This window comes from Anopheles maculipalpis, chromosome 3RL (assembly GCF_943734695.1).
Source record: "Anopheles maculipalpis chromosome 3RL, idAnoMacuDA_375_x, whole genome shotgun sequence".
Taxonomy (NCBI): Eukaryota; Metazoa; Arthropoda; class Insecta; order Diptera; family Culicidae; genus Anopheles; species Anopheles maculipalpis.
In genome coordinates, this window is record NC_064872.1 from 71,506,795 (window position 1) to 71,532,925 (window position 26,131).

A 26,131-nucleotide genomic window follows, 5' to 3' on the forward strand; every position below is an offset into this window, starting at 1 on the left:
CACAATGAATTGCATTTATTAGAATCGCTTGTGGAGAAACAGCTCAAACAATCAGTCGATGATTTGATTATCATGCAGTTACGCGACAATGCAGCTAACGATGGAAAAAGCCTGCATCATTTGGAACCAAATTTTTCCAGCTTCATCCATCTTTTGACGGCCTCAAAAAGCAACAAAGCAGAAAGAAACTGCGTTACAATGTGTTGAATTGTGTGATACATCTTGGTAGGAGAGTGTTTGGTGGAGGCTGATGAAAGCTGTCTTTCATTAGATGGATTTTTACATTAGCGATACGCACACACACACACCGTCATTTCCCCAAGCTCCAGGATTACCACGGTAAAAGCTGAAAAGCACCATGACGGAGAACCCAACCCATAGCAGGAGCATCCTACGCGTGTGTGTATGTGGCCTCGTTTCTGTCAGAGCCGAAGATTGATGACTTAAATTGATCGCTCCTGGGGGAAAAATGCAATCTCAATGATAGCATGGTTTCGCTTTCTGCGGGGTCGAATGGATTGAGATTTGAGAAATCCAGAAAACCTTTGCAGCGACAGGCGAGGCTTACGGTTTCTTTTGCGAATGTACAATGTGGAGCGAAAAGTTTACTGATTGAAGACGATCGGAATGGAAAAGTTTTACGAAAACAGATGCAGATGGTGGAAAATAGATTATCTGGAAGTTGGAAGAAGTTTGCAGCAGTGCAAAGAAGTTCAAAACGAAAAAGATGTTAGCTATTTATGGGGTTAACTATAAACTAGGGAGAAAATAAAAAAACCATTCTCATTTACTAAATTATTTGAAATAATACTCGATACTAGAATACATTACTGGCAAACGAAGCTACGAACAAACTGTTTAATTTTTTCAACCATTTTAAAATGTGTTCTAAAGAACAAGTTGAGCTGTTGTCTGTAGAAAAATGTTGTTAGGCAACGATGTTTAAAATCGTTTGAAATTCGGCTCGATAAGGCGTGAGCAGTTAGACAAGACAGGAGTATAGGAGCAACAGAGAGAAACGTGTAGGGTAGAGATAGAGAGGTGTTTTAAAGTACATCAAACAAAGAAAATTTGAAAAATTAACACGTTGTGTGTGCGATAGTATGTCACAACCTGATGGAGGCGCGACATCAGTTCAGTTTTGCTATTGGTTTGGCAGACTAGTTTTGGTTTTGGTTGAATTGGTTTTTTGGAAATGTATTTGTAGATAATTTGTGGATTTGTATTTGTTTGGTTTTCTTTTTTTTTTTTTTGAGAGACTTTACAGTCTTAGTCAACCTTCTGCGGTTGCTGTAGTAGAGAAGGCGACCGATAATTAACCGTAGTAATTTATTCAAACTTTGCAGTTCAGTATGACGTGAAATGATGGAGCGGAGCGTTTGGAAAGGATCAGAATGTGCGGGGGGGGGGAAGGTAAAAGGAACCAAGGTGGGTGAAGGAGGGGGGGGGGAAGTGGAAGGGTTGGAGTGGGAGTGTGACGTTTTTCTGATCTGATTATGCGAACGCGCAGTGAGGCATTTTCGCGTGAATAGACGCGAGCGAGCGAGAGTGAGTTGAAACGGTGAGTTGAACGAGACGAGATGTAAATGTTAGAAGGAAGAGAAGGATATATTTAACAGCTGTGAATGGGTAGGTTATGGTGGGAGCATACAGAGTGAGGGTAAGATAAATATGAAGGTGAACAGATCGAATGTGAGAAGATATTTTGTGTGTTAGAGGAAATGCACAAAAACACATAATCAAGTAGAGAAATGAAAATATTCGACAAAACAATACAAATCGAATCGAATGGTCGGTGAAAAAGCCGTACCAACAATAGGTAATGAAGGTTTTGGGGTTATTGTTTAATAATTCATACGCAGTTCGAAAATATGAGCAAAGTGGAGCAAATATAGAAAAGTAATAATGATTCAAAATGTTTCACAAAGGCCAAAGAAGGTATTGTATATGAAAATAAAAGGAAACGTAAAATAAAACGGAAACAGAGAGCAACTATAAAATAAAATGCTTTACCGAAGTATAATATTCACGGTATTGCTGTTCGGTTTTGAATAATGAAAAAAGGCATAAAAAACCAAAAAACAACAAAAATAATACATTAAAATACTGTGTTTTGTGTGTTATGAAACCCGTTCTAAAGAGAGATGCATTAAAGTGCAGCACAGCATAAGACCTGCCTAGAGGATTCGCAAGGTAGCAGAATTCTTGTTTTCCTTGATGCGCAACATCTCATCTGTTGCAGTACGCAAATCATCAATTGCCTAGCCAATGAGTAAAATGAAGTAGTTGACAATGAAAATAAGTATAATTAGTATGTAAGAGTCGAGAGAGGTATGGAAGGAGAACAGAAAAAAATATAAAATGGTGGGAACCCCACAAGGTACGTTAACAGACGATTAGCGACTTTTATGTTCAAAACCTGTGTTAAAACTGGTTAACTTGTTTGAAAGACTCGTAGCTGAAATAGGAATAAACAGGATAATAAACAACTGTCGACGGAATGATGGAAGGAATGTAAGAAAAATGGATATGCGCATAGACTTAAAAATACAATATCACAACGGAAGCTTAACAGAAAGATCAATGAAATAATGAAACTTTGTAAACTGATAAATGTAAAATGTTTTGATGACATTGAACACATGAAAATGAAGGAGAAAGTTGAGTAGAAAATGGGGAAAATATATGAGAAAATTAAAATAAAGAATCATCTCTTATGTTAACGATCAAACAAAAACGTCATCAAAACAAAAATTGAAAGCAAAGGTTGCTTTTAGCGATCGTCAAAACGGGACAAAAACTCGATTGAGCTTTCGTTAGTGGAGAGTAAACATAGGAACCTTGTTTTTTTGATTAAAAGTTAACAAAGCTTTTCACGCTTAATCGTGTGTAACAAAGCTTGTTGCTTCAAGGAAAAAGAGCATTTCAGACATGTGAAAACAAAGATCAAAGTTGTTGGTTGTGTGTTTACATAGAAAACCAAAACAAAGAGAAACAAACGAAAGAAAAATCGTACACGTACAAGAAAGCGTACGATCGTTGCTGTCATAGTTAGCCTTTTTTTTTTGAAATTTTTGTTAACAAAATTGTGTGGCAGGTATCTGCAGCCTTCCATGTTTTGCAGGTGGTGTTTGGTTTGGTGAAAGAAAAATTGGGGAAATAGCGAAGAGTTTGGTCTGATAAATCGAAAATACGAAATGTTTTGCACGCAAACTTTCGGGCTTGTCGTTTCCGTTGGAAAAAACAGAGTTTCCCCGGACGAGCATCATTCTTTCCGTGCGCCGTCGACACACCGAAGGAACGGAGAGTTGGGCTGACGACAGACTGGTTTTGGGCTGCGGCCCCGGCGTCCCACTGTGCTTAGCTGCATCTGGCAAATCGGCAGATGAAAGAGATTTCGTGTCTGTCGCTCAAGGATCGTGTTTCAGGAACGTTTCGCACATTATAACAAAGCTGGGCCCTTCCATACATTTGTGGAAACGAAAACGACTCAATGGTTTGCAAGAATCGTACACATTTTTGGCTTCACTCAACATGCTTCGTTTCTGATTGTTGTAGTTTTAAGTTGTATGCTCACCTCCGCGTTAAGATAAAATGGAATCGAATGTATTGAATGAACGAATGTACTGGTTGAATGTACTGGCTGCATTCCAGGCATGAGGAGCTTTAAAACAAAAAATACTAAAACAAAAATCCAAATCCCTTTCCGTTGTAAAGCTACCGCTATAAAACAAAGCATAAGTTGATTGCTATACACAAGCTGTTGAAAAATCCAAATAGAGCGAGTATAACGTTTGGAATTTCGAAGCTGCATACATAGCAACGGAAAGATCAAAAACGAAAACAAAACCAAAATCGCATAAATCGATAACGCATAAACTAAAGCTTTAAAGCTTGCAAACGTTACGTTGAGCTTGCTGCGTTTTGGGTGAATTTGTGGGCGCTTATTGAGTTCTTTATTTTTTTTTTACGTATATATTTTTGGCTTTCGGTGAAGAGCATTGGTGAGCAAAATTTGGCTTTAATCTAAATCGAAGCGTTACATGAAATACAAACGATCGAAACCCGATCGCAAAACGATGGGTGAGCGTGAGGCATGATGTATTATATCACACACATAAACACACAATACACATAATGCTTATAGTGTGCCATAAAGCTTCAGCTGCAGGTTTGTCAGATAAAGGGAGGCATTTCAAGCACAGTGGGTGTTTGTGGGAAAGTTTCCGTGAAACATGTCGCATTTTTGTATTTTCTTCCTTTCCTTTTTTTTTCTTCTTACTGTTGCTTGTTGCTTTGCAGTAGTATTGCAGTGGTCGGCGAACGCAGAAAACGAGGAAACGAGAGGCATAATCGGGGGAGGTTTTTTTTTTGTTTTAAATAGTATTGGAGGCAACAAAAAGAAGAAGAGATATAGAAAACAGAAAGAGAAAGAGAGAGAGAGAGAGAGAGAGAAAGAGAGCAAGAGAAAGAGAGAGAGCAAGTAGTAGTAGAAGAAGAGAATAGGAAGTAACAAACAAAGGTGCTTGTGGGGGCAAAAACAAAACCAAAGTGAGCCTTTCGGAAGGATACAAAAATAGGCATTTTGCTTTGCTGGTGGGCGGCAGCTGGATTGCTTGAAACCTCAAGCTATAGAGACATTGAAGGGTAAACATCGCAGGGGAGGGGAGCAAGTTGCAAGTGAGAGGAAAAAATAGCAACAGTCCAACCAAGGGCCATCAAGCGGCCCCTTTCTGCATAGGGGCAATAGCTGTTGCCGGTCCACTATATGCACTCTTGCCTTGCATCCCCCCTCCCCCCCATTCATACAGGGGTACTAATAGTCCGAAGGCTCCCGGCCTGTGTCAACGTTTCCGCGCTTCTGCAAGGTGGGCGTCGCTAGTGGAGGTCGCTTCATTTCACAGTCTTTTCTGCGTGTCTTTTGCTTTCTAGCGGTAGGCGTGTGTGAGTTCCAAACTGAGATGGGGGGAAAGTTTGGGTTCGTTAACGTACTCTGTCCTGGTTTATGTCCTGATGTGTGTGTTTTTTTTTCAAGTGTAGTGTAGTGTAGTGTGTGAAGGGAGGGTTGGTTACGCGTTGGTAACGCCTGTGTAGATACTTACAGCTTTCTATCTCTATATGACATAATTGTCTATCCATTGGAAAATATTGTAAATTCATTGGACATGATGCTGTGATTGTTAATCTGCAATAGTAATAAGCATAATGAGACAACGTGTACTTACAATAGAATCCAATGTTTTGAATTTTTTGTTTCTCTTTCAATTCTCTGCATTACAATATTGGCTATTACTTGAGCTGTCGTTGTACGGTGAGAGTGTGTTTGTTTAGTGTGTTTATTTGGTGGGATGAAAGCGAACCTGAAGGAGTAGGCTCGCGGGATCGGGGAAGGATATTGATGGAGAACAGGGAACAGTGTGTGAGTGTTGTTTTACAGTTTTTAGTAGCAAGTTCCAATATCTCTCGATACACACTTGGTGGATTGGTGGGTGTTTGGAGGGGTTGGCAAAAGGGTGCAAAACAGGTAGGCTGTTTTAATTATCATTCTTAGTTTGCGTAGCTTTTGCAGTGCGTGTCCTTGACAGTGACAGGATACACGACAGATCTGCAAGGATTTTCTCACAGTAATCCATTACTTTATCATTCAAGTTTGACGATCGTTGATGGTAGAGAGGAGAATTGTTTTGATGTTTGTTTTTTTTTTAAACGATTGAAAAATGTATCTTTTCAACAGTTAGTACTGATGTGAAATTGATTTTATAAATATTTTGTGATGCTTTTGAATACGGTTATTTATATTTAAATATTTGTTATAGCAATGTTACTGAAATGAACTTTAAGATATATGTAAACGAGAATGAATTTGATTGTTAACTTTCTTTAACGTTGCTTTTGCATATGTTTAGAATAGATAAGATCACATCAAAGTAGATCGTAGTAAAGCTGGGGTGTTATTTTGCGTTTTTTTTTTCGTTTGAAGGACCCCTAAGCTTTCTCCACCGACAGTTTAAATCATACACCTTCGAGCAGTATACCGGCCGAAGTGTATCAAGAAAACTGTAGTAGCTTCTTGGCATTGAGTTCGACGTAACGTAGATTTTCGGTTGCTGATTGGTGTGTTGTTTTGCTTAACGCTTACTCAAGCATTGCTGCTTGAAGAAAACGGTGTCTTAAAACTAAACACTTAGGGAAGGGTGGGACGGTTCTGATTGACAATGCGTTCGTTGCTCAGGAGATTCGTATGGACATTTTCGTACCGGATTGGTCGAAGACTTGGTTTGATGCTTGCGAATTTTTTAAAATCTCACCAAACAACGATTCGCTTTGCGCAGATGATTCGTTCCATTTCGTGTAATGGTACGCCAATTGTGAAATAGAACGATACATCTCAATCGGAGCGGGACTGGCAACAACGGGGCTCTAAAAACTCGGGAAATTAAAGGACACCTAAGGTGTATCCTTTGGTTGTTGGGATGTTGGGAGCAATGGGATACATCGAAACAGAAGAAGGTGGCTTGGTGACGTTCTCTAGCAACGGGACAACGAAAGTACACCGAATAATGTTTAAGGGAGAGCTGGGTGGGTGTTGGGTTAGGTGGGGGAGGGGGAAACAATGAAACAAACGACAGTAATAGCACGGTAACATTAATAGTAATAAAAGGGGGGAAAAAAATCGAGCGCTTACCGAATACTTCTAGTTATTGATCCAGAATGATGTATTCTTATAAATTCATTGCTAGTTGTTGCTATGTGAAAGTATGATTGTTTCTCGTTTACAAAAAACGTGTCGGGTACCCAAATATTCTTTATGAACTCAGATCCAACTGATAACGTTTCAACACCCGGCCTTTTTCTGTAAGCTAAACGGGGATCAGTCCAAAATTGTCGGAAGTAAAAATCCAATGTGAAATCCTGCACAATTGTTTCCGTTGGTTTCGCGCGTTCCGTAGGCGTAGGAAGTTATCGCGTTGACCGATGATTGTTGGGTGTGTGTGTTGCGCAAATTTGGTAGAAACAGAAAGCAATGCGGGATCGTTGGTTGGTATTTTGGGTTTTATGGTCGTGGTGGAGATGGTTGTGAAATTCGAAGTTGTTTTGAAGTTGCGTTGCGTTTGAGTGGGTTACACAATTTTCACGACGAAATAGGCGTTGTATGGTTGTGTGAAGATGCGAGTTTTTTTTTTTTTTTTGATGCGGTTCGAATAAATTGTACCGATATTGCAGATGACACGCGAACAGAATTTCCGGGTTCCGATTCGCGTTGGTGCGACGCGTTTTTCGAGCGACAGGTCGAATTGAAGAAGTGTGTTTTTGTGTTGTGGTGCGAGTTCACACATCATGAGCAATTTGATTGGATGTGATCGTTTTTGATCAAGCACGAATGATGAGGGTTTCAGATGATACATCGTCGTGCGTGCGTTTTGGGCGAGAAATTCGCATTTCGCACGCATTTTAAAGGGGGTTTTTGTTTTGGCAGGATGTTTGGGATACGTTACAGTATTTGAATTTTTGATTGTATTTTTTTTTTTGGCAGCGGATCATGAAGATAGATTAAAGAGAGAAAGAGAGAGAGCAGAGAAAGAGAAAGAAATGGGAAGAAAAAGAGAAAAAAGAGAACACGTTATATGTTTGTTCAGCAGTTCACCATCCACGCTAGAGCACTAGAGTGGATGTGCGAAGAGCGTGAGAATAAGGGGGAAACTGGGATCAGGAAACTGTGATCGGGAAGCCTGGGAGACTTGGGTGGGGTGGGTTGAAAAGGGGTCAAATAGTTTTGAAGCTATCTTTTTCGAAGTGATTTTGATTCCTCTGCTTTACTTAAATCCATACAGTTTTATATGATTCAATTCCCTAGCATTACTTTTTAATTTTATTTTGATTAATTGAAAGAGACTAACGAAAGCATTTTGCTAAGTGGTTGGTTACCGAGAAGCTCTAGTGGGTACAATATTGAAAGGATAGCAATTTTGCCACAGTATGCTAAAGTTCAAGCGGGTGAGCCGGTTTTTGAAGGCGTGGAAGTTCTTTCCATCCCCTTTTTGTTGTTACTTGAACCTTTGAAACTGTGTGATAAACTGGAAACATAATAAACACCAATACATCTACTAACACAGGCGAAATACGTAAGGATTAATAGTATATATATTGCACACAATCGTGAGTGCGACACTCATTGTGAGAAAACTCAAAATCAACACTGATTATATGAGTATGGGAATAGGGGGGAGGGGTGCGGTGGTAATAGAGTTTTGAACACATTTAATTTAATTTCGGGGTGAAACTAATGCGATAACACACACACACATACGTCGAATGGTGAGTAATTTGAATGAAATGGGGATGAAAATCTATCATTGATGGTCCCAATAACATTTCCTGGGGCAGGTTGGTATTGTGTAAAGGATTATAAAGCGTGATTATTTGTAGGAAAGCGAATGGAAAGGCGAATGAATAAAAGTTTACATCAATATCTGCTTCGGAACGGGTTGATGAGGAGGATGAAGGATTCATGGTAACATTGCTGGTAGGTGTTGGATTGCGTGTTATATCTTATAGACGATCATAATTTTGTGTTACTGCTGTGATACGTGTACAAGTAATACATAAATCTAAACTTAAACTATTATTCCTTCAGAGAATTGTGGACTGATAAGAATATCTATGTATGCGTTATATAGACAGATTCATATACGATCACCTTAAATATGTGATTAAAGTAAATGACATGAGAGAGCGATAGTCAGAATGTAATAAATGCACTATTACACGAAGCATAATATGATAACACCGCTAATGCAAAACCAATACGACGAAAGTTGAATAATATGATCACAGAGACGGAAAGATTTTTGAGGGTCGAAATTAATAGTCGAATGAAGCGAAAACCAACCGAAAGCTGGGGTGAGATAAGGTTGATAACAAAAATGGTAAAACATGGTAAGGGACGGTTTAGGAACATTATGGAAAACCATTTTGTTGGGGAAGAAAAAAAGAAAGAAAGGTTTTGGTGAGAACGAAGAGAGATCCAGAAATAGGATGGATGTTTTGATATCTCTCGCACACCGCACACCTTCCAGACAGGGCAAAGCTTGCGGGGAGCTTCAAATGGAACATTTTCTTTGAAAAGTTGTATAAAACACAAACTTACACGCACACCGTTAACCGATACAATAGAGCAATGTACGTCACAGATAAGAAGAAATAAAAAAAATCACACGCACACACCTTGATGCTACAAAAGGACGAAGTAAAAACGAAAATTTGGTAGACAGAAAAATGAACAACGGATGAAAAATACGAGAATAGAGAAGAAAAAAATGTGTTTTTTTTGTTTGCCGCTGGTTTTGACTGGATAAAGAGCGTTTGACTTGCTTAAAACAAAACAAAGATTCGAATCGATAAAGACCAAAGGGGGATTTGTTCGCAGAAAAATGAGTCGAAGAAACACGACAGGTTCGGCTGCTCTAAGTTGAAGTACTGCACTTTGTGAGCGTCTATTGCCAGTGTTTGGGAGTGTTTTTCACCCGTTTGTTTAATCAATCGATGCTATGTTTGTTATTATAGTTAATTTGGTTTTGTGGACTTGTTCCTGGAGGGCTTGAGGGGTATGTTTAGGCACACTTACACAAAAAACGGTACGGCTGTGGGACATAGCGAGACAGAGAGAGAGAGAGAGAGAGAGATAGAGAGAGAGTGAGAAAGAGAGGGATTGAAAGAGAGCTATTCACACGGCTACTAGTTTTACGGTGGTTTTTCACTGCGATTAAACGAGTTCGAAGCTCGGATAGAAAAGCAATATGTATGTATAGATATATAAATATGTATCATAAATCAAGACAAAACGCACACACACACACACGCACACGAAAACGCATTCTGCCATTCCAGCCGCTGAGCGAGCCTCGGTCCAGGTGAGGTGCTGCACGGACAAAATGGCGTTACCGGCGATAATGGCAACGGGGTACTCGGCGAGCAAGAGTGTTTCGGTGAAGGCTCGTTAAGGCTGTACTGTTCTGGTGAGCCCGATCGCCAAAAAACCATTCATGGGCAGTTTAGGCGGCGTACATTACGGACTCATTATGTTTGTTTGGTTTTTTCTGTTGTTGTTGCTTTTGCTAATTGTCGATAAAATTACATTCAGAAAATTATCATAAATGCCAACCACTTGTTGAGATGAGAGCATAGTATGAGCGTCACAACGAATGTACAATGGGTAAAATAATGAAGATGAACCTTTTGCTTACGTACTAAGGCGTTCCCGCTTTTTTTTTTCTTCTTAGGCAACGAAAGAAATAAGAAAGAGAACAAAATTACACAAACATTAACATTTCCATCTGCTTGGTCCAGTTCTATGGGTCTTTTAAGTGATGATCGTAGTGGATATAGTTGGATATTTAAAAAAAATGGCATTATTCCATAAAAGGTTTAACTGTTAACAGTTGTCTTCGCTCACAGTTAAAAGCTCACATTTGAGCTGCTATAAATTTGAGCATATATTCCGTGCTCATTCCGAACGTACGATACCTGAAGCGGATGAAGCCATGTATTGTTAATATTTTTGCAATTTATGTTTTGAAATATTATGATAACTTCGGAAAACTGAATAGGTACAACACGTTAAACAGTTCAGCAAACTGTAAGCATCATTTTTAGATACTATAAATTTAACTACTTCCCACAATAAAGTCACGTCCTGTGGTGACAGTATACTGTAGTTGCTGCAAACTATCTGAACATTAGAGAACGAGTTGGGCAAGTTTTGTTAGCATTTTATTGGGACTTATAAGACATCGCTTATCAATTTTTGTGCAATGTTCAGTTTAGAAGTTATTTTCTAGTGAATCTACTGCTTGAATTTAGATGTTACTTGTTGATAGAAGAAGTTGGCATAGAATTTAGATATAATTCTATGGCCCATCGAACGACAAACACTCTCATGAGGTTTGAGATTTTCTTCGCAAAAATCAGCTATTGATTTGCTATCTGCAGAGAAGGAGCAACACGCCTGCCCGCCAAGAAAATGCTAGCCAAAACATCCTCTATAACCTTTATGTACTATTAACATACAAAACGTAGAAAAGAAAGAAGATAAGAGCATTAAACAATGTTGTTGTACCGGGTTGAAACATGAAGATATATAGATTGGAAGTTACAACCGATAAGGCTAAATCAAAACGCTTCGAACAGGGGCTAGGTTCGCGACAGGGTATAGCAATTGAGCAATAAACATGAAACAAAAATATCGACGATAAATTCGGTGCAGTCACGCCAGGCTTGTACAGTCGGAAAGACAACGAACGAAAATCACACACGGTCAAACGGCGGCGCTCAGTTTTGTTTTATTGATAGGCAAACCGATACGAAACCAGAGATGGGAAACAAATACTGCAAAAAAACAAACCATAAGCACTGTGTACTGTGAACGCATGAGCATAGAGCGTGAGTGGCCCCTATCGGAAAAAGGGGTATTTGGAACGAGGGCTTGGTTACGCAAAACGTTAGCTCATGGTGGATGATGATCGTGATGATGATTAGGATGATGATGTTTGATAGATAGTCAGATGTGTATAGAAATAGATAGGCAAGGTTAAAATGGATCGCAAAGGATTAAATATGGCTGGCATTAGAAATGGAATGGCGGTTTTGTACGAAATGGTGAAAAGAAACGAAAACAACGCACAACAGAAACGCATTGGGTGAATGTTTACTGGGTGGGGTTATGATATCTGGGCAGCATGGGTCAGGGCTTGGATCGTTATATATGGCGTTTACGATTACGAAACATGCATGCACACAACCGTCGTATTCAGGGTTGTGAGACGCAAAACAAGGAAAACCACAAAACCAAAAACGAACCGAACGGAAGGCGAACAGCAGAGATCAAGGTTGAGCACACCGGGTCTTTCGGTGGTTTGGTGGGTTTTGTGGAACGACTAACGTGTCCTTCCGGCCATGGCCATGGCACCAAGGGTACCGTTTTTGATCGAAAGAGGGTTGAGGAGCGGAGGGGGGGGAGGGGCTTTAGAGGTGTAGGCTAGTGTGGAAGGGAGTGAAGCCACGCAGAAAGCTTGAACCATCAGTAATCGGCAACACTTGGGCACCCATGTTAGGTTACAAGTGAAACACGCAACGCAACACTGACGGACAAAACGAGATTGTCCTGTCAGTTTTTGAAAACCATTTTCCGTAACGTTTCCGTTTGGTGGATGTGGATAGCTGTTTTGCTGGTGTCGTTGTCGTGTGTGTTTGTGTGCTTGAGTGGGTGTAGCTGTTCGGTGTAGGTGTTATTGTTGTTGCGAGTTGGGAAAAATCATCTGCCACCGATGCTTAGACATATTCTTCGCGAGGTTTTGAGAAATTGACTCGGAATTGGCTTTTTTTTTTGCTAAGAAAGGGGGAAACGCTTGATGGTTTTGTGTGCCTACTTCTGGTTTCAGCAAAAAAACTGCTTTTGAGAAAGAGTGAAAAGGGGGGGGGGGAGAGAGAGAAAGAGAGTGAGGAACAGAGAGACGGAAATAGTATAGAGAGATATATAAAAAGAGATGAAGTTGTTTTTGTGAAGGTTCAGGTCAGGTTGATCAGAGAAGGTTTTTGGTAGAAACGAACGAAAACCAACAAAAAACGAAACATAAATAAGGCATACATAACGTAGCTGCACACGCACACAAACACACATACACACATACATAGTGATGAACTATATAATAGTTATATATGTATAGAGAAGAACGGAACGGTTATATGGGCCCGTTTTGCACATTGTACTATATGTGAACTTCGTTGTTAAAAGCTGCTCATAAAGCGCCGAAATGTCAACCAGTTCGGTAAGCGCACCAGCACTCTCAAGAAGCACTTTGACAGCTATCAAAATTGACACTGCTACAGAGTACAGAGCTATGCAGGCATTTTGAACGTTTTGAATATGGTATAAAGTAGCTTCTTCCGGACCATTTCTGTATGGTGCTCGGGCAACGAAACTTTCATTCCATTGAATTACTCTTAAGGAAACTTATTGTCGCGGGGTTTTTTTTTCATATTGTACTCTAGTGTTTCTATAATGATATTGTACATCAATTTAGAAACGATAATCTAACACATTTGTAACAGCAACGGTAGATAGACATGAAGCATTGAGAATTTGTTGAACAACACAAAGGGCAAAACATAGGACGGTAAAGAAAGTTGGAGTTGTCCTGTTGGCTTAGTAATAGTGAAGTAGCTATAGACGCACAACTATGTCACAATGTAGTGAAGAATCGATAGAACTAGCCAGCAGTAACTTTTGTTTTGGTTTGTTGTTTGTACGTGACAATGCTGCCCAACTCATACTGGGGGGCAGTGGAAACAATGTACCGGGCACCAGGTATTGGTCGAACAGTTTCGTCGTTGAACTTTGTTTGTTCTGCTCGTGGTAAGTTATATCAAGCAAACGATAAATAAAATACACACTTAGAGATGCATGTTAGTATTGTTCTTAAACATATGACTATGCACACATACAACAGACAGCAAAAATAGTAAAAAAGAGAGATAAAGACAGCGAGAGTAGAAGAATGGAACGGAACTGGAACGCGCGCGCTGCACACTAGTGCACCGGGTCTCTTTCGAAACATCGAACGAAATTGGGCCGCAACCTTTGGCGATCGCGCACTGGCAAAGGGCGAGATGCGTTCAGGTTCCATCGGGGTTTGCTTTGCCAGTGCGCGAGAGTATTGCGAAGCAGTCATTTTGGCTTGTTCTTGAAGTTCTGTATGCAAATATCAGGCTTGTTACGTTAGATTACTATCAATTTTGAGCTTACTTTGCACTTGCCACCTGATATACTAGACTGAGAAGTTTACTTAAGTTTGTAGTTTTTGTTTTTTCAAAAAAATTTAGCAGAATTAAAATATTTTTTTAAATTTAGGCAACATTTGGAGGATATTATTGGGCAGTATTGGAGGTTGTTTTTTTGTTGTTATTGTTTGATTTTGGGGGGAATCACTTAGAATGTAAATAAATTGGTGAGCATTGTTCTATGTACCATTAGCACTTCCGACACTGAACTGATACTCAGCACATACATGGTAACACCAACCTCCACTGGGGGACCTGGAACAGAGTTTGCAATTCGAGATGAATTTGATTTCATTGTTTGTGTGTTGATTTTAGATGGGGCTATTTTTGGATATAGACAACCGGCTGAGTCTGTAGGAGCCCTGTGAAGCTTACGACGAGCAAAGTGGAACATTCGGGCGGCGATACGAACGAGCAAAGACCAAAGACTTTAGACGAGTTCTAGCAGTAATTAGTAAGAAATCGAAACGTTCGACCGGGGAGCAGGGAGAAAGTGAGAGTGAAAGAGAGCGCAAAGTGAGTGAGTGGGTGAGAGAGAAACAGACAGAAGAGGGGGAGGAAAGCAGGATGATGATTCGAGTATAACAATGAAAGCATTAATGATACCCGGCGATTCAGGCCCAAATCGTTGAAGAGTAGCCATGTTTATTTCGGAAATTATTACATCACTTATACCGCTACGCGTCTTCGCTAGATGGCTTTTGGCAGATGGTTATGGTGGGCTGGGCCATTGTAGGGCAAACCGAAGGAAAAACCAGATATGAATAAATATGAGCCGCGACTGCTGTACGCAGCAGTAGTATGCATTCGGGCAGGGTCCTTCAAGCTGGCACTGGACATGGACATAATCGCTTGGATGAGTGGGATGATAATGGAAGGCCCTCAATTGATGAATAATCCATTTGCTTAAGAACTTAAAGTGTAGCTACGTTGAATCCGCTAACATAGGAGCGTTAGGAACGTTTTCGTGGGCTAGGAAAAAAGCAGCAACGTATCAGACAATAGTGTAGCCAATGGCCAACAAAATGCAGGGAAGTTTAAACAGGGACTGAAGAAATCGTTTAAGGGGTTTTTAAAAATGTTTTTTCTTCACAGAAATCTGCTTAGTTAATGAAGAACGAACAATTTAATGGTTTAGTAAGATGTTTTAGATCATTTTTTGTTATCATTAGTCGATTATTTGTATAATTTTAATAATTGACGATGAAAGAAGATATGCATAAGAGAGCTTTAATGTAAATTATAAAAAAGTTTTAAGAGCCATATAATATGCCATCCTCTGAATAATGCAGTTGACATGTTAAATTATTATTAACATGATTGTTGCTCGTTTTAAAAGAAGTGTTATTAGTAATACTTGTACAAAGAATAATTTCGTGATTTAAACGCCGGTATAATTGAGCTTGAATTAAGTTGTTGTAGAGCAGATGTCTACGAAGATTAGCAAATCGCACATATAAAGTATACGAACGTAGAAGAACATTTTTAAATGACATTTTGTACCTTGCAATTGAAATAAGTTCTTCAACATAAATAAAATCGTGTAGCACTGCTTATTACTCTTGAATGGTAGCTTTGACGAGCTTTCTTTTTCGCGATGCTTTCCGGAACCACCTTCGCGTGATTTCTGCACTTGTTTCGCTGAACTGTTTTCCGTTTTCTATACGTTTGCGCATTTTCGTGTGCGAGTGAGTGTGCGTGCGTAGCAAAACGAAAAATTGGGCCACCTAGCGCACAGTTATTAAACTGCGTTCAATTTCGGAGGCAAGTGTTTTGGGTGTAAAAGAAACGCAAATCCACCAATAAATCTGGATGAGATGCAAATTGTTGTTCTTCCTTTAGGAATATTATAAGGACCAAATAGCTACCACATGAACGAGATGTTAGATAAACATGTCATAATTCTGATCGAATGGCTAAAACCATCCGTTTGGACTCACCGCAGCAAGCTTTGTCAATGGTTCACCAAAGAATCGAGCCTTAAGCCACTGAGTACAATTATCAGTTTGTCAAAAGATGCCAAAAAAAAGGACCACCATTGAGTAGTGGCCTAATGCTTGGACACACAATGCAGATAGCACACGGTATAACAAATCTGTCATCGAGCTTTAACCGGTAGGATGTCGCTTCGTTTAATCCTTTCTTTGGTCCAAATCGGGCCTTGAGCGAACGGGCCCAGATCTAATTTGAAATGCATTGGAGTTTCGTTTTGACCACGGCAACGGCAATCCCATGACCACCGAATCGTCTGGCAGGATTTCGTTTGTACTTAAAAGGCTTAGGCACTTCCGTCAGCACCGTTTTTGAGTTGAGTTGGTTTTCCGAGCCGATAAAGATACTTTGTCGGTATGAGTAGGTGTGTGGCGATAGCTGTGTACATAAGTGTGTGAGTGTAGGTGAGGATGACTACGATTGGAGAATGGTGTGAAGGGTGGAAGTTTGAGTTAGCTTCCGGGGTCAAATGTGCCGGAGCGCTGGCGAAATGATCATTCTGTTTGCGTCGGAGTTTCAGTTGAAAGTGTTGAAAGAGAAACGATTAACACTGCTTTGTCGGGTGCATTGCAAATGCAAACGTGTCTCTGCCCCCTCCGGGGGGTTTTGGGATGAGTTGTACACGGGTGTGGATTTGGAACCAGTTTGCTAATTATGGTGCAGAGAAAGTGTTAAGGAAATGGTTGAAAAATGAAACTACATTTTTGCACGTATTGGAAAAAATTAACTAAAGTTAGGTTTGATCCCACTCAAGTAAACTCATTTCGGTCCATAGCTACAAAGCAGCGTTAATCATTCCTATTTACATTATGGGTTGAGTTGAGCAGAATATAGAATAACAAACTGGTAAAAAGTGTTTCAAAATGACTCTTGGTTATACGTTTTTAAAATAAAAATAGCTGTGTGTTGTGGATTGTTTTACAGTTGTAAGCTGTTAGTAGATTGTGTAAGTGTGCTGTTTCAAACGTAATAACCAAAATCAAAACCAAACATGTGTGTGAACAAATGGTGCATGTTGATTGAAAGTGATTCAAAAAAGAAAAAATGCTGTTATGGCAGTATCGGTATGTTTGGTGGCTAGTTTTCGAACTGTAGAACAACATGGTAAACATTAACTGTGCGGGTTTTTTTTCGGAATACTTTCGTGTAAAAGACTTCGGTTCGGTAGAGAGATAGTAGTGTGGAGGTGTGGTTGATATTCTAGTAAGGATTGGACAAAAGGCAAACGTGTGCTTCAGCTAACGAAACGAGACAAATACATCGAAATTCGCTACGGTAAGATTCGCTACAACATTGAGCGCAGATAGGTGTGTTTAGCAATATTGCCTTTTTAATAGTTAGAAGGTACGCTGTAGAGCAAAACGGTACGAGATGATCAGGTTTAGCTTATACGCTTAGTCTAATTGACGCTGAAATGCGTTTCTTTAAATAGATATCAGAACAAGCGGCAAGGGATGAAAAGAAGTAAGAAGTATGTGAAAAAAACTAGACATAAATAAATAAAGAAAAGTAAAAACTGGTGATTTGGTGGGTTGAAATGGAACGTACTTCATTTGATATAAACTCAATTTACAAGTCTACGGGGATGACTGAGGGTGAGAATAATTAAAGAAAGATCCTTTGATTTATGGCAGGTGGCCTGTGATACTTAAACTGTGAGTTAAAATAAATTATTAGGAGCAATACGGCCAGGCCGATATTTTTTGAGCAAAAAGAAAAATCTAAAACTAAATACAGAACTGGAGAAAAAAAAAAATCCTGCAAATATATCTAGTTCGTTCTGCGTGGTAGCGTTAAGCCTCTCTTCCGGAGGGCTTGATAGAGCGCTTCACATTATTCTTTTACGGGTGTTAGACTAATCAAACAGTGACATTAAACGAATATCGGTGTAATAATAATCACTGGAACCCCTTTTGTTTCGGCATTCAAGGGTGTGGTTGGAGAGAGAGAGAGAGTGAGAGAGAGTTATATAGGGAATTTATAGGGTTAGAAGGAAATAATAGCTCTTTTCAGAGAAGGTACTTAGTCATATGAATTGTACCATTTTAACTTCAGACAGCGAACTGATAGACAGCACATACATGGTGACTCCCACTTCAACCGGCGGTCCTGAAACACGGATAGTTGTGGTAAGAAAACATAATGCAATCAGATTAAAACAGATTTTCAACATGAGCAACAACACACACTCGCGCGTGAAGGATATGTTTTTTTCTGTTAGTAAGTAAGTAAGCATTTTTAAGGGGTGGAAAACTGGGGTAAGAAGGGCGCGCAAAATCCTGAGCAAACACAGTCACGATTACGAGACAAACAACAAATAATGGCAGGCAAAAGAAACGCTGCAAACTTCCGGCAAGTTTTCTTTGTGTGAAGTATTTCCGTTCATCTACTGCGCGTTTGGTAGATTGTGTTGTTCCTTTTTAGTTGCTTGGAAATGGCACCGATTTCCGGCCTCGGGCATGTCAGTATAGCCGAAGAGGTTTGGGTATAAATGAGTAAAACCACATTAGCGCACATTGGATTTACGACTAAATGGATAAAAGCAACACAACAAAATCGGTCGAAGAAATGAGAGAAAATAAAAATTAAAATAGCACAAAAATCCCTGAATCGAACGGGTTTGACGGGACTTTAAGGGATGCATGAACCATATTACAAAAAAAAAAATCCAACAATGCACACAAACAGACGTAGCTGCAGCACAGGGCGTAGCGTTCGGTCCCGATGAAGTTTAGTCGTTTCGCTCTCTATGGTATTTATTAAACATGTTGCGCCATTTGCCGTATCATGGGAGGGCGTTCTCTAAAGGGTTGTAGGCTCAGAATAGGAAGATTCTGGTAGCGCGCGCACACACACACACACCACACTATTGGGAAAGTGTTTATGTTCGACAACCAAAATATAGAAGAAGAAAAAACGAACACAAAACAATAATAATATATCGACGGATAAAGGTAAACGCCTGCCTGTACGAGCAGGTTACATGGATAGAACAGTGAACGATCTACGTTCACTTGTTTGTTTGGTTTGTTTGGCTTCATCAACGTGGAACATTTTCACCAACAGCTATGCCATTGTATCTCGTTCGAGGAGAGGTGAGATAATGTTCGCGTAAGTAGTGTAGAAGTATACCATGTCAGCAGAATTCATTCCATACTTTGCACAAACAGCACTAAAACAAACAAACAAAAAATATGGGTAAGAAACTACGGTTCACAATACGGCAGACAAAAGGGGAAGTAAACAAACAATAGTAGTAACACTTTCATTTCGTTTTGTTTTGCGAAAAAAAAAGGAAACACATACACAGATACAGGGAACAACGAAAGGTGTCGCGTGCGCATACACACAAACATTGTACAGCGAACGGGCCCCACTGGGTCTGCTGATATTACACCACGCTTTGTACGCTTTGTAGCCTGGAAATGGAGGCGCCTGGTACTTTGTTAGATTAGAGCGTTCAGTGAGAAAGAGAGATATCCGTAAGTTTACGTGGATTCGGTAGAAGAATCTAAGCTGTGTAAAGAGGAGATAAAATATTGGAAGTTTTTACAGTGGGAGAGGCAAAAAAAAAGAAACGAAGAAAAGAGTTAAAGTTCTAAAAACCCCTTTCCGCGGAGGTTGTGCGACGCGGCTAAATCGGACGAAGCAACGATTCGGATAAGGGACAAACAAATGAAACGTGTCGTGTCAGTTACATGTGTGACAAAGGGAAAATTTAGATCGACAAATGTGCCAAAAAAGAGGATGCAAAACGGCTTTCATGTAAAAACGCTCCATCGATTGTACATGTTCGTACGTACGGTTGATGTTTTCCTTTTTCGGTGGTCTTTTTCCCACATTTTATATTATCCACAGGGGCACACCTTTTTCGTTCGCTACAGTACCAATTGTTTACCATTGTTCGGTGAAGGAAGGGTATACGGGTATTGGTGGCCGAAGCTTGACTACCGGTCGCAATCCAGTCGTACCCAGCCGTCAATATGTTACCGTTTGCAGCGTGATGTTTACAAACACACAAACATGTGCACCTCATCAAGCCGCGTGTTTGAATCGTTTGGGAATATGAAGCAAGAAAAACTGGTGACCTCACGGTCGGAATGGAAGTCGATAAAATACTTCCGATGTGCGACACATCAGCAGAGGCTTGGAAGTATCCATCACAATGAATATTTTCAACGCCATTTCGTTGCTTATTTAACTTTGTTCTTTACATATGCAGCACGTACTGAGAGCATCAGAAGAGAAGGGGAGCATACGAGAAAAGAAAAAAAAAAGCTCACTTTCATATGTAAGCATGAACAAGGGAAAGGTAAGTGAATCGTCCTGAAAGATCTGGTGCATGAACGAAAATAAAACAAAATAAAACAAACAAAAAAACACCCCATCCGAAAGCTCACGAACGTCACGCGGCGTCCCTGGAAGACTCCCGGGAGGGATACGACGTGGGTAACAGAACCGACAGCACATCCCATCATCCGGGGTTGCACCGTGAAACTCTCGAAACTCCGTGGAAGGAAAACAGAAAAATTAATTAAAACAAACAGGTTAGCACACACGCAGACACACCGCCACAAGATTGAAACATGTAGAGTGTACCTCGCATCCAGGTTTTTTTTTTCCAGCCCGGAGCGGGTTAGTATGGTTTTGTTTGCTAAATAGGTTCGTTGTTTTTGTTTTACGTTGCTTAGGATTTTTCTCGAAACGGTGAGAAACTTTCAGTTTTGAGGTGATGCAGCAAAAAATAAAATCCCCCCGTGGAGGAACTGAAGCTGGCCAAGAAGAGCCGTGGGCTGTGGAAGGTTTGATACGGTTGTTTCCACCTTGTCACGCCCAGAAAGGTGCCGGTTCGTGCCAGCAGCAGCCACAGGCCAAGAACAGAGAGCAACGGTTTTTGGAACGTTCTACTCCGGCTTATGCTTGTGCACGGAAAACAAAATTGGAACAGTTTTTTTCTTCCCTCATGTTCACGCTTTGCCAGGGCGAGGCACACTGCTGAGGTGACTTTTTAGCTGCACAGCACAGAAATCATGATCAGTACCGGTGCAGTGCACCGTGGTGAAATGGAGTTCTTCGTGTTGACCACTCTATGTTTTCATGTTCTCCTTTCCTAACTGGTTGGGCCATGTTGTTGGTTGCAGGCGCTATTTGTATTTTCACAAGGTGTGCTGTGTGTATGGCTTTTGTTATCGGTTTACGAAATGCTAGTTTTCGTTGGGGGCAGAAAAAATGACCTGAAGAAAATTCAACCCGGTGCATGGGTGCAAATAGGAAACGATAACATACACCGGAAGAGTGGATTGTTTTATGCAAAACAGGTACACTGAGATTGGTCGAGTTTTGGACAATTTGTAGTATTTGGTAGTGTTTTTGGAAGCTGATTGTTTGAGCAAAAAGAGATGAACAAGTTTCCTTTAATCGTTTGCTCAGTCGATAGTTACTCTGAAAAAATTCGTTTGCTCTCCCAAACAATCCGACAAACAAATCTCCAATCAGAAGAATGACGCACACTAGTTTCAGCGAAATCTGTAAATTTTCTATCGCAAACAAGATCTCAATTTTTAAGCTACCCTACACGACAAAGATTACAATCCTCGAAGCAATAGAACTTTTGGGTAAGCGATAGTGGAACAGATTGGGGTCTGAGCGATACAGCGGACCAAACCGATGGACTTTTGATGAAGCTCCAGAAGACACCACAGAGACAGCGACGAGGACGACGATTCCGCACGGTGACCGTAGGGCGAAAAGACCGTTGAACGAGAAGAGACGTTTAGTAGCACGCGGCCATCGGAACAATAATACGTACCTCCATAGTTCGGTCTTACTCTTTTATCATAACCAACGCTGAACGAATCTAGAATGGCTGATATATTGACATCACCGAGCATGCTACCACCTCCGGTCCTGCAAAGGAAAGGCGAAATAGAAATGTAAGGTTAGTTATGTTATCACAGTGGAAAAGCTTTGCAAAAGGATTGTGATGCAATGATTGCGCTTTAAGCATGTAAGAAGTGTGACAGATTAAACATTATTCCTGGCTGAGATTTGTACCATGTGTCGGTACGGTAATGAAAATAATAGTTCAAAGTTATATTCTCACACATACGCTCGGTGGGCGTTCTGGAGTTGGTGAATGCTGGCCAAAAGCAGTATTCATTCCATGGTATCGCAATCTGGAAATGCTCCCCAAACTAGACGCTGTGCTGCAGCGTGTAATTTAGCTTTGATTCGGTAAATTTATGGCGGATACCGTTGTATCAGGTGAGACGACAAGGCGAGGCGAGTACGAATTGTTTGAGACCAACAAATGGCCCTTTCGCTCCTGGTGGAAGTCACTAGAGTGACCCGTTCACAAGCATGGATTGCACAATTGTTTAGCAGTAGGCGAGAGGAGGTGTGGTGATCGAGGAAGTTTATGATAGCAGTTTCCTCTAGAAGTGAGAAATTTTAGGCCAACTCTTCCTCCAACAAGCGCACACACACATATACACAAAGAGACAAACATTTGGCTCTACTGGTGCAGAGCAGCCGGAGCCGCATTTGAACGTGATGATATTGATAATAAATTTTTGAACCACTTAGCCATCCCCAGTATCCTCCTGAGCGATGTTCTTGCCGTGCTTGCCCCTAGCGGAAGGTGAACGGTTCGGGGTTAGGGCGGAAGATAAATTTATACACAAGAATTAATGAAATTCCAGCGCACATAGAAGTATTTCGTTGGGAACAGGGAGCAGACGGCACAAAAAAGCCCCAAGTGATCGTACATCAAAAGTTATGCGCTCTTGTGCACGGGATAACCGAAACTAGTGCTCTATTTCGGGATGCAGTGGATAGACTATATAATTTGTACAGTGTTTCTCACATATTCAAACGGGTTTCGAGCGTTGTTTTTTTTTGCCTCGATGAAATTCTATCTATTGCTTAACTTGTTACTTCGCTTGGTTTTTGTTGCTGTTGTTGCGGTTTGTGTTTGTGTACTCATCCTTTTTCATGCAAAACCTTTAATTATTGGAAGGACACACATGGAATGTATGCGATGGCCGACTGTAAAATGACACCGTATCTTGCTGTGTTTACTCGGAAAAAGGGAAAGAATTCAAATTGAAAGTTAAATCAACTGGAAGAACAAAGGACTCACTGTTTTTTTTCCGATGAATGACCCCTACCGACGATTGAATAAAGGGTTCTAGTGGACTTTTTCAAAGGGGAAGACACGGAGCACATCTATTCAAATAAACCGAAAAAGGAAAGGTTTCCGATGGGAAAGCGTACAAAACACGATCATCAAAGGCACGATTCTAGTGATGTGATACCGTTGAGTGTTGTTTTTGATGAATTTCGAACATGCTGTATGGGACTTAAAATTCGAGTCACCATACACGGGTCGCGTAGCAGTGGAATTGAAAATTTAAGCTTAAAATATGTACACATTTACTATGCACGCGCACACACAAACGTACATCCACTTGGCGTGGCTTGTTGCACGCTAGGTCAAATCTCGCACTTGAAAGAGAGCTCCGAAAGGAATCCTTCCATCGATTGTGCCCTTTTTTCTTCTGGATGAAGGGTGTGATCGTGGCACTGCAACAAGAACCGTGAAGGGCGTCAGGTTTCTACTCAGCAAACAACTGGGTGTTGTTACTGGGTGTTGCTGGTTACACGAGAGCTAGTGAGAGAGTGTGTTCAGTACCATACTGAGGCGTTGAAGAATTTGCTGAGTACTCAATTCATTCGCGTTTTCGCTCACCAAACGCTCTCTTACATTTGAAATGGTGTACGTGCACCGAAGCTCAAGTAATCGTTTGCGTGTGTGTGTGTGGGGAGCAGAATTTCCCAGGAGAGCTCGTTACACTGTTAATAGCAATATCCTTAACCTGTGCTGTTTTGCTGGTGTTTGTTTGTTTGTGGATGTGTGTATTGTTATTGTGATATTTATTTTACTCGTGAGAGTGTGGGCATACAATCGGCAAAATCGTACAGCATCGAAAGCATGGACAAAAAAGCTTGTCAATGTTATTTGAGTCCATCCTTGCAAGCAGGAGCTGGGTTAAATAGATGTAGTTGGACGAGAACCAGACGAGTCTCCTGGGGTCATCTGTATGGCTTGAGCGACATGTTGTGTGGTGTGTTTCTGCTGAAGTTTACGTACTATTGTTTGTATACTTTTCATCGATGTATGCTAATGTAAATTAGGACATTTACAACGAGGGAGGGAAGGTTTTGCAATACATTAAAGACTAATTATTGTTTGAGCAACTTGAAATTATCATTTTTTTAAATTTTTTTTTCACGAGGTTTTTTCTTTTCTATACTACGCAAACAGTTTTTGGCTAATATTATTTATAAGCAAATAAATGATTGATATATCAAACATTAGTTCATAGTGTGATGCTTCGAATAACCAAAACCTGCAAGCTGATTTCGAGCATTACAAGTGTGCAGCAGAACTGGAAGTGCTATTTTAGTCAACCAAGAAACGGAACGGTTCCGCCTTAGTGTCCGTTGTATGGTTCGTGCCAATGGTTGGTTAGCACACTGTACATAATTTATGTCGAACGCACTAAGAAGCATAACCTAGCAGCAGAGTTGTAGTGCATCCTACCCTACAAAACGGGGAACCTGTGCGTAAAGTCAAAAGCCATTTGCAATTCCATGGGTATGATTGAACAGCCGCTGTTGGTGCTATTTTGCCACCCCACTGAGTGAGCGAACGAGGTAATGAGGGTGCCAAAAAGGGGGTGGGGGATCAATTTGATTTTCATCCAACATGGAGTCTCCTGCAATTATCCCTGCTGTGAAATGAGTGAAATAACCATGCACAAACCACAACACAGCAGCAGAAAAAGCATGGCAACCGTTCGAGCGGGCAATGGCAGACGGGAACGGACCTGGGAAGCGTTCCATCGTTCCATTTCCGGTAATAAAAATAACCTCAGTCCCATTGCCCCCGAGTGGGTACGCGCTGGGGCGCTTTCCAGTGCGGCTGGAATGCTCAAAAGACGCACAGTATGCTGGCCGTTCCGTGCCGTTGCTTTAAAAGGTTTAATTTACGATCTAAGTCTTGGTATTGTCCCTTTGCGAAGGTTCGCTAGCCTCTCCAGCCGGGGGCTATAGTGCGACCACCGTTTGGCAAAGGGAGCGTGAAGTGAACCATGCGGTTTGGAAGAGGGTGAGTTTGTGCACCCATAAACTCGATTCGGTTGTTTTGGTTTTGAAGCGGGAGAAATTAGCTTACAAATGAGTGCAAAGTGCGGTTGCCTGCTTTGGTAACATTTAGATAGCTAAATGATGACCCGCTAGTGGAAAAGTTGCATGGAAGGTGTAGGGTTAAAAATAGAATTTAACATTAGTGCGTGTGCAATTTTGTGGATCCAATTTAGCATTGGTTTAATTTAAAATGTACCGAAGCGTAGTATTTAGAAAGAAAAATGAGGAGTTGGTAGCTACAGGAGTATTTTACAAATTAAATTTTATGTAAACATTTTTAGCTGCCATTCTGCACACAACTGGACAGGTTTTCATAAGTATAGATTCATTTTATGCTTTCCAAAAGCAGAGTTCGAGTTAAAACACCTCTGGAAGAGGGTGTGATAATTCTAGATTTTTTTTTCACACGGCACTTTATGATGTCCACATTACTAACCCAAGCAAATGCTTAATAAAACTTGCTTCTCCCTGGCTACCGATTCCATTTGAAATCGCGCCCTTCTTAGCTCATAAAATAACCCGCTGCATTTCACATCATATGTCCATCAAGGAGGTTGATCTTCTCATCCAACACACACACACACAAGCACACCAATTTCTTTCAAAGTTTTTTCCCCCGGCATAACACAGAAAAATGAAAACTCGTTCATCCTCACTCACATCCTCACATCCAACATAAACAACCGACCGAGTTACATGACATTCCTTTCTCGGGTTGTTTCATTCAGCATTTTGTGGGTGGCCCAGTGCCGGTCCGTGAGTGAGATCGGCTGGCCTGGGACTGTAATCAAATTTATGTTGCTTTTCTTGCAGGTTGCTTTTTTATGGATATATCTCCACCCAATTTTACTGGTTCCCTGGGGAGCGATGCTATTCAGCTTTGCCAAGAAAGATAGCAGGGCTAGGATGGGCTAGGACGTGGCGATGGTGACGCCAGCGGAGACACGGGAGATTAAAGCAAACGCGTCGTAACGAGTAAAAGGATGGAAAGCTTTTCATTTTAAGCAGGGTTTCTTTTTTTTGTGTTATTATGCTTTCCCACCAGTCAAACTGAAGTCAGTCAGTTGACCTGCTTTTTGAAGATGTAGAGGAA

General features: G+C 40.7%; 1 protein-coding gene across 4 annotated transcripts in view; it reads right to left on the bottom strand.

Annotated features, from left to right (window-relative positions):
* The window catches only part of LOC126561962 (gamma-aminobutyric acid receptor subunit beta), a 60,017-nt gene that overhangs the window by 25,702 nt on the left and 8,184 nt on the right, over window positions 1-26,131 (bottom strand). For 2 of the 4 annotated variants that reach the window (XM_050218358.1, XM_050218356.1), the window contains exons 2-5: window positions 21,638-21,735; window positions 14,024-14,091; window positions 6,686-6,912; window positions 5,103-5,185 (exon numbers count right to left, since the gene is read on the bottom strand). In XM_050218358.1, coding sequence (XP_050074315.1) covers window positions 5,103-5,185; window positions 6,686-6,912; window positions 14,024-14,091; window positions 21,638-21,735 — 476 coding nt within the window. Of the gene's footprint in view, window positions 1-5,102; window positions 5,186-6,685; window positions 6,913-14,023; window positions 14,092-17,869; window positions 17,938-21,637; window positions 21,736-26,131 lie in introns of all 4 variants that reach the window. The other 2 variants (XM_050218357.1, XM_050218355.1) reach the window with 1 other exon arrangement.